We start from the raw sequence: 15537 nt of genomic DNA, 5'->3' as shown, positions 1-15537 counted from the left end.
TGAGTTCAAATCCTCGAGCTCAAGTGGGTCAAACTCTCAGGGTGAACCAAGATGTGAAACACAACAGGGGTCACAGACCGAAAGAAAGATTGTTAAAGAAAAATGTAAATCTTCAATAATCCATTTATAAGGGACACAGATATTAAACATGGCGATTTATGGTAATATTGTGGCAACAAGGTATATATTTGTAGTATTACAGAGTACTTGACTCTGATGTTGCAGAATGTACAGACCACGTGACTCTTGACGAAGTCGTAACTACTTTCAGCTTTAAAAGCTGCTGCAGTCGACTGAATCCTCTCGTCCTCAGTTTAACTGCAGAGAATGACATGTCTGCTGCCATCTAGCAACCGGAAGTTTAATTGCAACAAAAAAGAAGAACAAACGCTGTGAATTTGCATGTGATTGTAAAAAGAAAATTGAATTATTTTGTTCTTTACACACTTTATGGAAATATAAACCATGAAATAACTTAAAAAATAAAATGTGATTAATATATATATTAATATATATATATATATATATGCGGAATATCAGTGTATTGATATTAAGTCAAACCACTACTCGAACTATCCTTAATTTTAATTTATTTTTGCAGTAATTAAAATGGATTACAATGTTTTTAAATAACTATATAGTATCATGAAATAAATATATATACAGTATATATATATATATATATATGAATATATATACATATATATATATATATATATATATATATATATATAACTGTATTAATATTTTCTCAAACCATTAATGAAGTCCATAACCCTCCTCGCCATTTTGTTCAGCGGCTTCCAAAGAAAAACAAGATGGCGGAGTAGTTCAATGCTGTGTCTCAAATCGCATACTTGCGTACTCAAAGTTACTCATTTTAGTGTGTAAGTGCGTCTCAATTCTTAGTATGCGAAATTTAGTGCGCCATGCACACTAAATTGGCGTACTAACACACCCACAAAACTGAGTATGGTTCGATGGACACTAACCACCCTAAACACCTCCATCTTAATGACATTTTAAACGTAAGTTACGTAATATATAATTTACATCTATATGCATATAATTACAGGTGCATTTTAAGCAGCAGTACAAGGATGACAAGTCTTCGCTGCTGATACCAGCTTAAATATCTCGCGAATATTTCGATTCTCATATTTTTTCTTTTTATCTTTTTCTAAACTTGCAAAACGTGCTGCCAGCAGGTGTCGTTCAAACAGCTGATTGAAACATCATTAAATAGTAGTAGAAGAAGAAGCTGTCGCGTCATTTCCTGTTAGTGTGTAGCAGCAGAGTTTGATTTGAGACATACTATCTGTGGAGAATTTGCGTACTAGTTAGTACGTACACTATCCTGATGCATACTAACTTCTAGTATACTAAGAGAAGTATGTGATTTGAGACACAGCACAAGTATCTTGGTGTCTTTTTCACAAATGAGGGGACATGAGGATGGACTGGTGGATCTGTGCGGGGACCAAAGTGTCGTATATCCTGCCTTGGTCAAGAAAGAGCTGAGCCAAAAGACAAGGTTATGTTGGAGAGGGCGTCTTGGCTCCCGCTGCTGCCTCTGCGACATAACCTCAGAAAATGATAAATGTGGGGAAAAAAAATCTTCTACATTTTATTTGAGGGGCCACAGCACGAGAATACTTCTTCATCTCCTCGCATCTCGCTCTGAACTCATCATCACCGCATGCCATGACGTCATGGTAGAAAAAAGAAAAAACCGCGTGAAGTTTGTGGTCAGCGCCGCCATCTGTCCGTCCGTCGGCGCGTCCAGGCTCGACTCCTTCCACGATGGCGGTCCCTCCGCTGTGCGTGTGCGCGCTTCCAGCCAAACATCCGCAGTCTCATTAACTCCCGCGGAGCCGCTTAGGAAGTCCAAATCTTCCCGGAACATCTTCTGCGGACGTGACCAGAACTAAAGTGCACACTCAGCGCTTTCTGCAGCAACTTCTCGTCCCGCGAGCCGAACAGTCTTGACACCTGTCGAAGGTAAGTTTTTTTTTTTTATTATTCGACTGTTCATTTGACTTGTGCGGGAGGTTGACTCTCTTCCTCCTCCTCCCTCCATCCTCCCCCTCCTTGAATGGGGGAGTCCTCCCGTCCAGACACGGTGGAGTTCGGCGGCAGCAGGTTCACTCGCAGGGGGTTCTGGATTATAACCGGGTCGAGGATGCGGATGTTCTGGAGGGTCCCGGTCGGCAGCCTCCTCCTCCTGCTGCTGGGGGTCCTGGTCCACCTGGATGTGGTGCGAGCCCAGCAAGGGATTCCTCTGTCAGTGTGAGTGAGCGGCAACTTCCTGTCATGACGTGCATCCCATTTAAAAAAGAATCATTTCATTTTATTTTTTTTTGTGCCCATTTATTATATTGAGGGAGAATATTTGTAACACTTTTATTCGATTTCGTTGTTTATTTAACCCCTTAAATACAGTTTCTTCAATACCCCACGAATACTATGTATACATTATGGTATTTGTGTATTTCTCTATAAAGTAATGTAAGTAAAGCTTTATTCGATTATTTTAGATTCAAATCAGAAAAGAAAATGTGGGTAAATTGAATCAATGTTCTATTATTATTTTACCTCACGTTGAACTTTTCAACGTTTTTTTCTCTTTATGTTCTTATTTTATTTTATTTTATTTTATTTTATTTTAATTTTTTAATTTTGATTTATTTTTTATAAAAAAATTGCTGTATGTATTGGCTATTGGAAAAAAACAATTTCAATTAAGTTTTACCTTACCTTACCTTAACTAGAGACTTAAGTTTGAAACCCTTTAAAAAAAAAATGTTTTGCTGCATGAAAATCTGAAAACTTGTCTTTTGAAAAAGCTCAACATGATTTTGGTTTTTAACACAAGCGCAGATTTGACTCGATCAACCTTCAGCTCTAAATTGTTTATATCTATCATTTATTTTACGTTTTTGTCGTTGCCCATAGAAAAGGTTCTGGGTTTGTATCCAACTGTCTTACATGGAGGTGGTTCTCGTGGTGAGGATCGTTTCTGTTCTCTGGTTTACCTGCTGCAGTCATAGAGAAACTCCAGACAAACAAAGGTTCAAGTGGATTGAATTATAGAGTTTTTAAGCATCATTAAAGGATAAGATTAAAACTGTCCGTGCATGAGTGTAAAATCCAACTGAAATTTGATTGTAGTCTCAGTATTTATCTTCATATGTGTTTCCAAATATAAGTAAGTGTAAGGAAAAAACTATTTAAACACTATTTAATCAATGTCGTAGTTCAACAAAAAAGTTGGAAACATGGACTCATTTTCATCAAGACATTTCAATTACACTTAATGTAATGTTATGACACGTCGAAGACAAAGCTTTCCGTTCGTTTTCCTCCCTCCTTCGTCCACAGCCATGAATGGAACGTCCGACAGAGACCAGTAGTTGCTTTCACAGCAGATCAAGAACCAGATTGTTGGATCATAATGTTGGTCAATTTAAAGGATTTATTTTAAGTTGAATTGAGAAATATTAAAACAAAAAGAGGAAAAATAGAATTCAAAGACATCAAAAACGTTAAAAAGAAAACTTTCTTTGGCGTTGATCTTGTAAGTAGGAATTTAACAGGCATTTTGGAAAAGAGGAGCATGCTGGAGAGTTAGTGCTGCAGCCTCTCCACTAGAAGGTTCCTGGTGTGACTTTAAACTTGATGTTGCCTCCAATATTGTGGGGAACTTCTGCTTATCTGATTGTTAAAGTGTGTTTGTGAGCCGTTTACTACCGAGTGTTCACCTTCTTACATACTAAATCTTTTCATAAAGGACAAAAAAAGTAGTCATTTTATTAGATCTTCCTATTCAATTCTTTGTAATTTCCTTATTCCATGAAGAACATACAAAATAATTCTGATAAAATCAAATCATAATGACAACAACAAATGGAGAGAAAAGTGTAGAAAATTTTCCCAACGTCATTTTCCTTTCACCTGAGTTTGAAATTAAATTTCTCCATTATTTATTGTCTCTTTAGAATGTTCATCTTGGACATCCAACCGGGAAGTGTCTGATCATTTATCTTGTTTTTTTTCACGTTCTAATAAATGTTGTTGATCTTAACAAGGTTCTAATGTGTCACACGACCATAATAGAATATTTAACATTTTGATTATGTAAAGTTCTAGTTGAATTCTGCATCAACTGCTGCATGTTTTCAGGGGCATCCGGGGTGAAACCTTGTTGGTCCCTTTATGTATATTTTACTGCCACACTTATGCTCAAACCATTTACACTTTCATGGTGGAAGCTTAAATAAGTGCAGGATTTATCATGGGCTCTATGAGCGGTAATCTGTCAGGGCCGCTGAAGGTCAGGGCCGCTGGACCGTGACGTGACATGACGGATCATGTCGGGAGAGAGAGAAAGTTAAAAAACAGCAGACAGTTTAAGCGGCTGAGAGACTAAAACTTCAGCCAGTCATTCAAACTTTCTGACACAAAGTCAATGAAGCTATTTTTCCTCACGTGTGGTCATAATCAAGCACTAAACTCTTCTTCTTCCTCAGGGTGAAACTATGGGCGTCTGCCTTCGGAGGAGAGATCAAATCCATCTCGGCCAAATATTCAGGATCTCAGCTCCTGCAAAAGGTATCGATTCCACTTTTCCAGTTAATTTTTTTTCGTCTTTTGTCATGATGCTCGTGTACATGTGGCGCTCGTCGTCATGTTGTGTTGCTCTTTAATGTTCCCATCTAAATGCTGATGCGTTGTTTTAGAGGAGACTCAGGTGTGTTTGTCAGAGCATGTGTGTGTGTGTGTGTGTGTGTGTGTGTGTGTGTGTGTGTTTCACGGCCCATTAACCACAGCTCTGATTCCTCTCATCTCGTCCCTCCAGTTAACTCTCTGGAGTCACGAGCTCCAACCTCTGGACATGAATGCGACAAGGAGACAAATTAAATAAGTGTGTGTTTGAGGATGATGGTGTGTGAGGCGGGTGAGATGATGAGTGAAACGAGCAGGAGACAGAGAAGGAGAAGAGAGTGATGTCTCCAGTGCAGTGGCTTTGACTTTGTGACCACTTGATGGCAGAGCTGAGCAATGTTTCACTCGCTCACTTGGAGCGCAGAGACACCGAGAAGAAAACATCTGGAGTTTTTTTTTCTTCTACACACGGAATTACTGCAGTGTGTGTGTGTGTGTGTGTGTGTGTGTGTGTGCACAGCGCATGCGCCGTGATGCTTATAATAGTTGGATGATATCAGACCAAATATTACAATCAGAAACTTTTGCCGTGGAATAACAGAATCAAATTATAAACAAGAAAACACACTCCCCTTATTCTGAATTTCTAATGTTAGTTGGATTAATAAAAGTAAACTTTATTTAATGATACAATCTTTTTCGAGCAGAACTGGAAACTTCAAAAAAAAAACGTGTCAATAAAGTTTCGAACATGTCAGCTGAAAGGGAAGACTCGTGAGTTTTTAAGTATTAAAATATTAAAACTAATTAAACAAAAAAAATACATTGTTTGATTAGAGTTTTTTTGTGTGTCGCGTAAAAACGTCTGATATATTTTGACACATAAATATATATATATATAAAAAAAAAAATTAACACAGATTGTCAATTATAACTAAATGTTGACATAAAACAGACATAACATGCTACAAAATAAAGTTGCTCTTTCATCTCATTATGTTGAATGCCTTTATTTTGGAAATGCAAAACCAGCAGTTAACTACGTAAAATATTAGATTTTACTTCCGGCTCAGTAAACGCCAGAAGCTAGCGATTAGCTAACTTGTTATAAGTTGTTTGTTAGCTGAGAGGTAAGCTAACTCGTTTGCTAACAAACTAGCCAAACTTACTCGCTATATTTGTTTCTGGGCTTTGTTTGTAAACATTTTTGAAATATTCTTTGAATTTATTATGTTTATTTATAGTGACAGGGACGCAATTGACACGACTTTTTAACAATGAAGACGTTTAAAGTCTGGGAAAAAACTAATATACAATACAATTGTGTAAAAGACAGTTTAGTGCCTTAGGTTAATATTTGCACTTATAAATCATAACGTCTGCAAATGTCTTTTTAATGTTGCGTTAAAGCAAAAACTAATGTGAGAATTATTCAACTTCTTCGTAGTTTTTTCTTAATAGTGTGTTGCCTTAAGCAGTTTATAGTGTTAACTGCTAAATATTTATATTGTAAGTTAATATCAGAAGACGGTCATCCATTAAACCACAACATTGAACTCTGTGTATGTGGTACTAAAAGTACATTCTCGTTCACAGGAGCTTTGGGCCATCACGGCACCACGTCCAGGGACCAACGTCAGCTCCGAGGCCACCGCCTCTGTGAAGATCACCAGCAGGATAACTTCCAAAATCTCTCCTTCATGTCCTGGAGAATGGGGGGAAATTGGACCCAGAGGGCCCCGCAGATACGGCGAGAGCATTCAGACGGCGTTCAAAAGGAGGCTCCAGGCCCCGAACCTGGGACAACCTTGTCCAGAGGTAACCTTTTGTCTTTACATCCAAGTTACTGTGTCACCCCATATTTGTGTTTGAAAATGGAACGTTCCGTGGCAATATCCCTGCAGATTTTCGCGTTGGTGTCAGCACTTGTCTCTCTGTTCATGGAGGCATGTCCGCAGAGAGCGAGTCAGCACAAAGCACTGGAGGAACTAAAAGGTCGTTAGAGGGTGCTCATTAAGGACCATCATTAGATGCTTTTATGGTGAATTAACCCTCTTTGCTTCAAGTTGGGCTTGAAAAGCAAAAACTCTGCGGCCACCGCCGGGCAGGCCTCGGCCCCGGCTCCGGCCTGATCGATAATCGTGATCAGCGCCCGTGATTGATGCGACTTAACCCCCTACTTGATGACTGAAGGAGTGCGAGGCTGGACCCGGGAGGGGAGGGGTGAGGGTCGAGGTGGTGAGGCGAGGAGGACAGGCGTGAAATGAACTGTTCTGCTCCAGTGAAAGCACACACTCTTCTTTTCACTATGTAATTTGTCGCCTCATGTACTGGTTGTGCTTCTGTTTCTGTGTCCACGTAATGCGCCGCGTGCTGCCGTGTGCACTTCCCCTGGTTATTGTTAGATAAGGTTATTGGACGTGTGCGTGCGTGGGATACGCTCGGGTGGATGTGTTTGTTGATATTTTTGCACGGCTGTGACAGGCAGGTGAGAGATTATGTAACGCTCAAGTCCTCTCCTGCCCTGCCAGGCTTTTTTCTCCTGTACCTCCGGAGGTCCCGTGCATCCCGCAGCATCAGCACAATGTGAGGTGTAGTTCATTACCCAGAATCACCCGGGCCTGACACGTTATTATCTTTCTCCTGTGCTCGGACTCCATTTCAATTACCTGCTTACCATGCAGTAGGCTTTACTGGCAAACTTCGGCCACCCGACTCGCCCCTCGCTGTCATGAGTGGAGGAAACGGCTCGTACGGCCAATCACAGCTGAAGACCGTCAATCATCAGGCGTTGCCATTCATGAGCGCCATCTACGTGTCACATCCTGCAGCTTGAGGAGCATCATCCATGTTGAACACTTCCGCACTATCATCTCTCGACTTCACACAAACATTCCTCACTCTGGTTTTAGCTAAAGCGTTGGTATATAACAGTTGAATATGTTCCCAAAATAATTAACATTTCCATTTATTTACAATTTATTTGCTCAAAATAATCATGTTTATTTTTCTGCTCTCTGTGTATTGAATTACAGTACTCTTACTTTTTTTTGGGGGGGGCGGCACCCTGTATTTGGTTGTACATCAATACTATAGTTGCATTTTAATGATTGCTTTCACAACTTGAAATAGGCTTGTAAAGGTCTTAAAGTAAAACACACGTAGCCTGATATGAGTGTCTTGTATGATGATAAAAGATGGTGTATTATCATGATACAGGGGTAATGATACGATATATTGTGAAACTGTAGGAACAAATATTTGGTATATTTTTATTATATTTATTTATTTTTTATTATATATGGTTTGAATGAATTGCAGGAAAACAGTCATGCTAAACAAACAATGTCGTTACATGCTAAACATCAGCATACCTAATTTAAACAGAGGGATTTATATTTCAGTGAAGAAGTACAAGCAAAATAATTAATTGTAAATAAAAAATACAGTAACATGGGGGGTGGAATTTAAGTATCTTATTGTGATCATTTGAAAATGAATAAATCAAAATGGCGGCAAAGAAAATAGATAAGACAACTGTCATGTGCAAAACTTAATAATTGAAGTTCAACTTGAAGGATCACGTGAGTTAAAGGTAGATCTGTTTCCTCCTTTGTTCGTGTAAGTTTATGAAAATATACAGGTTATTAAGTGATGAAAAAATTGTATGTTGTTGAGCGATTTCATGCTTGTGTCCAATTTTGGATTGGCGTTCTGTCCGCTGTCCAAAACGGTTCCTTTTATTAAAGAAGTGACTCGGGTAGGGGTTATTCTTATTTTGTTTTTGTGTTTCGTTGTTTATGGTTATTTTACTTTTTTTCATAAACAAAAATTCAATCAAAGGAACATTGAAAGAAAAAAAAAATTTTAAATGTGTTTTTCACACACAGGACCTTACGATGAAGAACACTTGATTATATTGTGATTTCTTTTTAATTTTCCAGAAATACAAAGGTTTGGAAAAGTCGGTGAAAGTTGAAGAGATCGATGGCGTGAAGCTGGTCAAAGACCTGGCACTGAAGATGGAGGAAATGTTTCGGAAGAAAGCAGAAGCGACCAGGGTGGGTCGACTTTCACTTTAACCCAATTGTTGTTTCTGTTTCACATATGAGGAGGATTTGCATGTGTGATTTAGTCTGTGTCTGCCCCCCCCACACCACACCACGGCGGCAGCACTCAGGGGACCTGCAGCCATATTAAAGCAGGCTGCTCCGGGGCCTGCTGGGACATGATAACCGTTATCGGGTCCCGGCAGTGCTGCTGTAAATGACACTCGTGGGAGTATTTACAAATCTGATTGATTCTGACGCGTATCATGCTGCTAATATTGAGAAATGACTCACGACATATCGCTGTAGATGATAAAAATGTATGTTTTTGTTGACATTATTGAAATATTTAAAATTTTATCAGAATAAATGTATTCACCAAAAAGCACTGGTCAAACCAGAAAGGTTAAAAAAATGCTTATAGAAATATTTTTTTCATATTATCCTGATACTGAATCTTCAGGAAAAAAAAAGTGTTTATAGAATGTGTTTATTTTGCAGTTATTTTTGACACATGTGACAGACGGTAATTACTCGCTGGGCACCCAAAGGAGTGGACGACTGGTACATTTAGACGGCATTTCCCCGCTTAAAAACCCAGAGCCAAGCACATTTCCTGCACCCACTTATTATAAATGGAGAAGCCCGCTGCTGCAGCCTGCCTCCATCAATCATCTGCGCACTTGTGCCTCACATTTTTATGCATTTTTGCACCTCGAAAATTACTATTAGGGATCGTTAGGGTTGTAGAAACACTTTCTGCAACACGTCCGTCTCAGGGACTGCGTCTGGAGAGAAAAAAAATCGTCCTCCCTGTAAATTTAAAATGATGTTAGAATATTTGCCCTTCAACGAACCACAGGGTGCTCGAAATACAAGCTGCTGGTGCTAGAAATAATGATATTTATTTATATTTTAACATTAAACCTTTATTTGTTCATAATAAAGAATAAGAACATTTGCAGTGAAATTGTTTTCTCTTCAGCAAGAGAGAAGTAACTTTATCTGGGGCTCAAAGATGTATAGAAAAATGTATAAAAATGCTATACAAAAATAATTAATTGTGTTCGTAGTGAAGTCCAACTGTTTTCTTAAATACATTTTATGTATTGTTATCAAATATCCAAATACAACAGTGGCATTTAAATTGAGTTAAGTTGCAGTAATTTGCTTCATCAAGGGAAACTTTTTCCATCAGACATCGCAAATGTCTTCTTTTATTCAAGGTAATAGTGATCGTCACTTTTTATAAAAGTAACATTCCATGGAAGACGATTTGATCAATCGACCAGACGAGTCCTATTTTGAATGTCCTTTGATTCAAGCTACTGAGGCAATACATATAAGGAATTAAAAGGTAATTTAAGGATGAATAGATTCGATAAGATAACGAACATTTTTCTCTGCTCAGCGACTTGTGGAGGCTGCAGAAGACGCACACCATCAACACGAAGAAAACCCAGACCTCCAGGTGAGAAAAATGATTTTCATTATCACATTATTAACGGAGGGATTAGAAAAAAGTGTTAAGAGAATGGCCGGAAGGATCGACGATACATCAACCAAAGACTTTAATTACCTCGACATCTTCCCTCCCACTGATGTCCTGTCAGTTTGATCCATCTACTCTGTCACTGAGAGCGGGACACACACTCACGTACACACACTCACACACACACACACACACACCAGAGTTTTATAAGTCACAGGGACTTTTACGAAATTTAGATTTGATTTAAAATCCACTAGCTGAATGATTTTTGTTACGTCCGTCAATTTCTCACAGCCGCTGCGTGGAATAAAAAACGTATCTCAAGGTATAAATGTTTGCTTTTATTTAACAGGCCTTTCTCTGCGGTGAGCAGGATTTTATTTAGCAGCTCTCAATGCGGATTTCCTCTGCAGAGGGAATGCAGTATTTTTGTCGTTTATTACCTCTCTCCTCCTCTCTCTCTCTCCTTCTCCGTCCAGTGGACAAAGATAAATGAAAGTCTTTTGCGCGGAGCATTGTTTCACTTACATGAGTCCAGATTGGAAACCTACTGGAGCAACCGAACCCAGAAATAACGGCGCCACTTTACATTTAATAGAGCATTTACAACATAAGAGTAGAATGGAAGTAACTTCTGCTGTTTCGTCGCTGCTCACACACTCATAACGAGACAAGTTGATTCTTCTTTAGCCAAGAATGGCTATTAAAACAAATGCCACTCTTCCATCACAAACACATTAAATACAAACATTATCCCTGACAGTTTAATTAAAGGGCTGAGTTCCTTCATCTGGATTTATCTCAGGGTTTACATGACTGCCTCTTTCTGAGCACATTGAACAGTCAGTGTACTCTTGTACAAAACTCTTACTTCTTATTTAGAAAAGTTGCCAAAATGTGGCACTAAAGGAATAATTTTGTGCATTTTCGTTTCTTAAACCGTTAAAAACGTATGTTTCACAAAGGAAAATGTAATAAATTAATATAATAAATAAATGTTCCCTCATCACATTTAAACTAAGAATTATATTGTAACATCTTATATTGTGTATCTTATAGAATGTGAGATATGCGAGTAAAGTTATTGTTTTAATTACGAACACATGAGGCTTGAAAGCCTTCGAGATGCATTAAAGACTCTCATCTTGTGCAAATGAAACAAGTTTAACTTCAATTGGTAAATGTGCTCCTTTAATTGGAAAAAGGCTGCGATCCTTATCTTGCTTTTTCCATTCAAATGAATCCAAAGTCAGCTGTTGGTCCAGAAAACTGCAAGTTGACTGAAAAAATACAAAACAACACATCTTGGTTATAAATGTTGGATACTTATTTTAGTTTTGTTAAGATTGTTTGAGAAATGAGAACTCTTGAGTCATAAACACTGAACAGCAGCATATTTGTAAATGTACCTAAACAATAGCGTATATTTTATTAATAAATGACATTGTTTTATCTTCTATAAAATCAACAATTAACTCTAAAATAAATATTTTGTTGGGTGTAAGAGAAAAATAAATTTAATAAAAAACTCTTCTTTTTTCTGCTTCATTTTTATCTTTATAGTTTTGTAACATTATAGTAGAAAATTGTGTATAATTGTTTTTTTAAACTGATGTCAACTGACAAGATTCAAATAAATATGATGATAAATATAATGTAAGTAAATAAGTAATTTTTATTTGTATAGCGCTTTTCCAGACCAGGGTCACAAAGTGCTTAAACAATTAAAACAATATTCAATAAAGTATATATTTTAAAGATCAAGATAAAACTGATAACACAACAGGAGTTTCAGAAAATCAAGGAAAAGCCTGACATTTATTTTATTTGCTTAATATTCTGAAATTGAGTTTAATCAATTGGATTCCAATGTTAAATATTCCAATTGATAATAAATCCAATTTGAAAATTCATCACATTTAAACTAAAATTGATCAATGATCATAAATGACATTAAAAGTTGTGAATTACACTCTCAACTTTTGACCCGGTGTTCATTGAACGATGTAACTTTCTAACTACAGTTGGAACAGAGCCGCGCTAAATGAAGCTTTCTCATCTAAACCCAGGCCATCGACTGTTATCGTGGTCTCGCGCCGGCCGCTCACCCAGACATTTTATCAGCGCGACCATAAAAAGATAATAAGGAGAATTCAATATCCACCCGAGATAATCATGCAATGTCATGATGTTTCTCCTCGTGGCGTCATTTCAGCGGCGCTCGCCTCCTCTGACACCACACATTCTTCACGCACCATCTCGCTGACCGCTGCCAGATAACACGCTCTTATCTCTGCAGCTGCGCTTCAGGATAGTCCCAGGTTTTGCATTGACCCTCCTGATGAGGAGTCTGATCCTGGTGCTTTGAAAACACATCTTTATCCCCATTATTGCTCTAGTTTATCAACTATTTATCATTATTGTCCGTGTTGTAATATTGCCCTGAACTTTCAGTTGAATATAGTTACATCTAAAGATACTTATTATTGTAAAAATGTGACTAAAAATATATCAATTATTTCAAATATCTATATATAAACCCATTATTGTTAAGGGTTTTCTACATCATGTATCTAAAAATGAAATGTATACTTTCTGTTTGTTGCCAATAATAAATATAATAATATAAATATATTATAAAAATATAATAATATAATACATTAAATAATTAAAAAATATATATTTTCTGTCTTGATGAAACATTTTTTTTCTTATATATAATAAATATATTATATTCTTTAAGGATGTTAAAATCCTCATTAATTAACTTAATATAACTTGTATAAGTTGCTAATCGGCTAAACAACGTTTTACTTGTGTAGTTGCACATTTTGGTAAAAGAAAAAATATATTTCTTTTATTGATTTGAGGTTTAATCAGAAGAAAATGTTAACGTAATTTGACAGAAATATTTCATGTTGCTCACATCCCTGAGCTTTCAAATTTTGGATCCAAAAAAATATGAATTGTAACAATAAATACATATAAATATATTTTTTGCAAGGTAACAGGGAAAACCTGTCAAAATTTAAAAATACAGATACTATGAATTATATACAAGTAGATATACAAATGTAAATGATTAGCATTATATTTTGGCATCTCAAATTTTCTGGCAATTATAAATCAGTAAAAAGATCCAGTAGGAAGGCCCCACGTGTGAAGTGGAGACCAGGTCTGCAGTGGGGCCTCTGGCTAGCTGCAGTGCTGCAGGAGTCAGCGGGGCTCCTCGAGAGCCGCAGTGTCCCGCGCTCTGCTCTACAGTAATAACCCTGGTGGTGAACGTGCCTCTCCTCTCACTATCACTTCTGCTGAGGCTGCACGTTTCTCTCCCCCACTGTTTCCCTTCTGCATCACCCCCTCCTCCCTCCTCCTCTCCTCCTCCTCCTCCTCCTCCTCTCCTCCTCCTCCTCCTCCTCCGCCGAAGCTCGTCAGAGAGTCGCTCAGGCGTGGTATGAGCTGTCAGGGGCTTCTTGATGGTGATGCCCGCTCGGCCTCCCCTGAGTGCGACTCTGCGGAGTCCATCACCCTTCTCTCCTTCCCTTTATCCCTCCATCCCTCCGTCCTTCTCTCTCGGTGACAATGAGGAGCAGAGGCCAGGCAGAGGCCGTTCAGGCAGAAGGAGGTGGTCCGTCCTCTGCAGCAGCAGTTCCACAAGAACCCACAGTTATTCACTCGGATCAACTTATAACTAAGCATTTGAAATGCATTTACAATGAGGGAGCAGATGCTGCTTAGAAGGATTTGAAAGTAGAATAATATGTATTTGTGCTTGTATATTAATTGCGTTTTCAAAAGTTTTTAGGAAAAAATAAAGCGAGATGAATATAGTTTTACATTTATTTAATTTGGAACTTTTAGGTCATACATTAGACTGTTAAAAAGACTCATTCAGTCTGAATTTGACTATATAGTTTAGAGGTTAAAGAAAATGTCTTAACATTTATCAAACACTTCCCATAACATCGAGGACAAAAACAAGAAACTGAAATTGATCTATTTTTTAAGCTTAGAGCTTTTGTACAACTTTTACTCTTTTCTGTGGTCACAAGGTTGAGGTAGTGACTGTAAAGAAACTCGCCTGCAGAAATAAACATCTGTGAGGAGTTTTCTCTCGACTCGCTGCACCATTCAATGCTGCTGACCTTAGTTTAGCTCCTGTGTTCGACTACTGTTTGTCACTTTGTGAAAAATGTTCAAGAAATGTTCATCAGCTGTTGAGAAAACCATGAACTACACCAAACAAGAATTAATGTAAAGATAAATGACTGTAAATGATTAATACATTTAAAAAAACCAGATCAGAACAGCTTTTAACTTCTATTTGATTGAATAAAATAAATAAAAAATAATCACTTCTATTTTGTGTTTATTTAATATCAACACAAATTACATATCATGTCTCAGACTATTGTTCATTACAAAGCTTTAATTTATTTATAATGAAAATCTGTACAGAAAATGTGTTTTAAAAAGTAAATGTTACCCAGAAAAGTTAAAGTTTCAACTTAACATATTGATTTAAAAAGAATAAAATTGAAAAATAAAATAAAAAGTATGTAAATGAACTTGTGTTGGTGCCTTAGCTGCTGTGTCAGATCCATTAAAATAGTGAACATTTCAAATGACCGTATGGCCTCCAAGGTTTCACATCTTTAGAATATTCAAAGTGGAACGCAGAGACGAGATACTTTGCATTTACAGTTTTATAGTCTTTCTATCTGCAGTCGCAGACACAGTTCTGCAGCACATGGAGCAAACTCAAGCTTCCCATGAGCGTAATGGCTCCTGCTTTTGCACCTTTTTAAAATATATTATTATTTATTTATTTATTATTATTATTATTTAATGCTACTATATTTTAACGGTTAGAACCAAAACGTTTTGTTTTAGACTTTATTCAAGAATTTTGTTTGTTTGTTTTTATGAATATTTGATAATGTCCCAACTTAGAAAAAACTACATTTTAAAATAGAACTAGCTGCTCTTATTGTCCAGATTAATTTGTTGATTATATATCATTATAATATGCTTTATATGCAACTAGAAGAAAAGTTTGTCTCGTCTGCAGTACGAGTATTTCAACGCCGTGCTGATCAATGAAGTGGACGAGGAGGGCAACAACGTGGAGCTGGGAGGAGAGTTCATCCTGGAGCCAAACGACCACTTCAATAACCTGTCCGTCAACCTCAGCCTGAGCGTGGTGCAGGTGCCCACCAACATGTACAACAAAGGTGAGCGCTGCAGATGCTTATCGGCCGACAGGAGAAGAAGAAAGAAAGAAAAGTATGTGGTGAAAGTGAGAAATGATTTTTTTTTTTTTTTTTTGGA

At 37.5% G+C, this 15537-nt stretch overlaps 1 protein-coding gene across 1 annotated transcript in view; it reads left to right on the top strand.

The window, feature by feature from the left end:
* Positions 1-2182: 2182 nt before the first annotated feature.
* The window catches only part of cacna2d3 (calcium channel, voltage dependent, alpha2/delta subunit 3), a 36380-nt gene continuing 23025 nt past the window's right edge, over positions 2183-15537 (top strand). Inside the window, exons 1-6 of the mRNA XM_087800463.1 lie at positions 2183-2289; positions 4530-4611; positions 6262-6483; positions 8610-8726; positions 10126-10185; positions 15278-15440. Coding sequence (XP_087656589.1) covers positions 2183-2289; positions 4530-4611; positions 6262-6483; positions 8610-8726; positions 10126-10185; positions 15278-15440 — 751 coding nt within the window. The remainder of the gene's footprint in view (positions 2290-4529; positions 4612-6261; positions 6484-8609; positions 8727-10125; positions 10186-15277; positions 15441-15537) is intronic.

Source organism: Callionymus lyra, chromosome 10, assembly GCF_982586985.1.
Source record: "Callionymus lyra chromosome 10, fCalLyr1.hap1.1, whole genome shotgun sequence".
NCBI lineage: Eukaryota > Metazoa > Chordata > Actinopteri > Syngnathiformes > Callionymidae > Callionymus > Callionymus lyra.
Note: the sequence above shows the minus strand (reverse complement) of the source record. Positions and strands in the feature narration are given on the sequence as shown.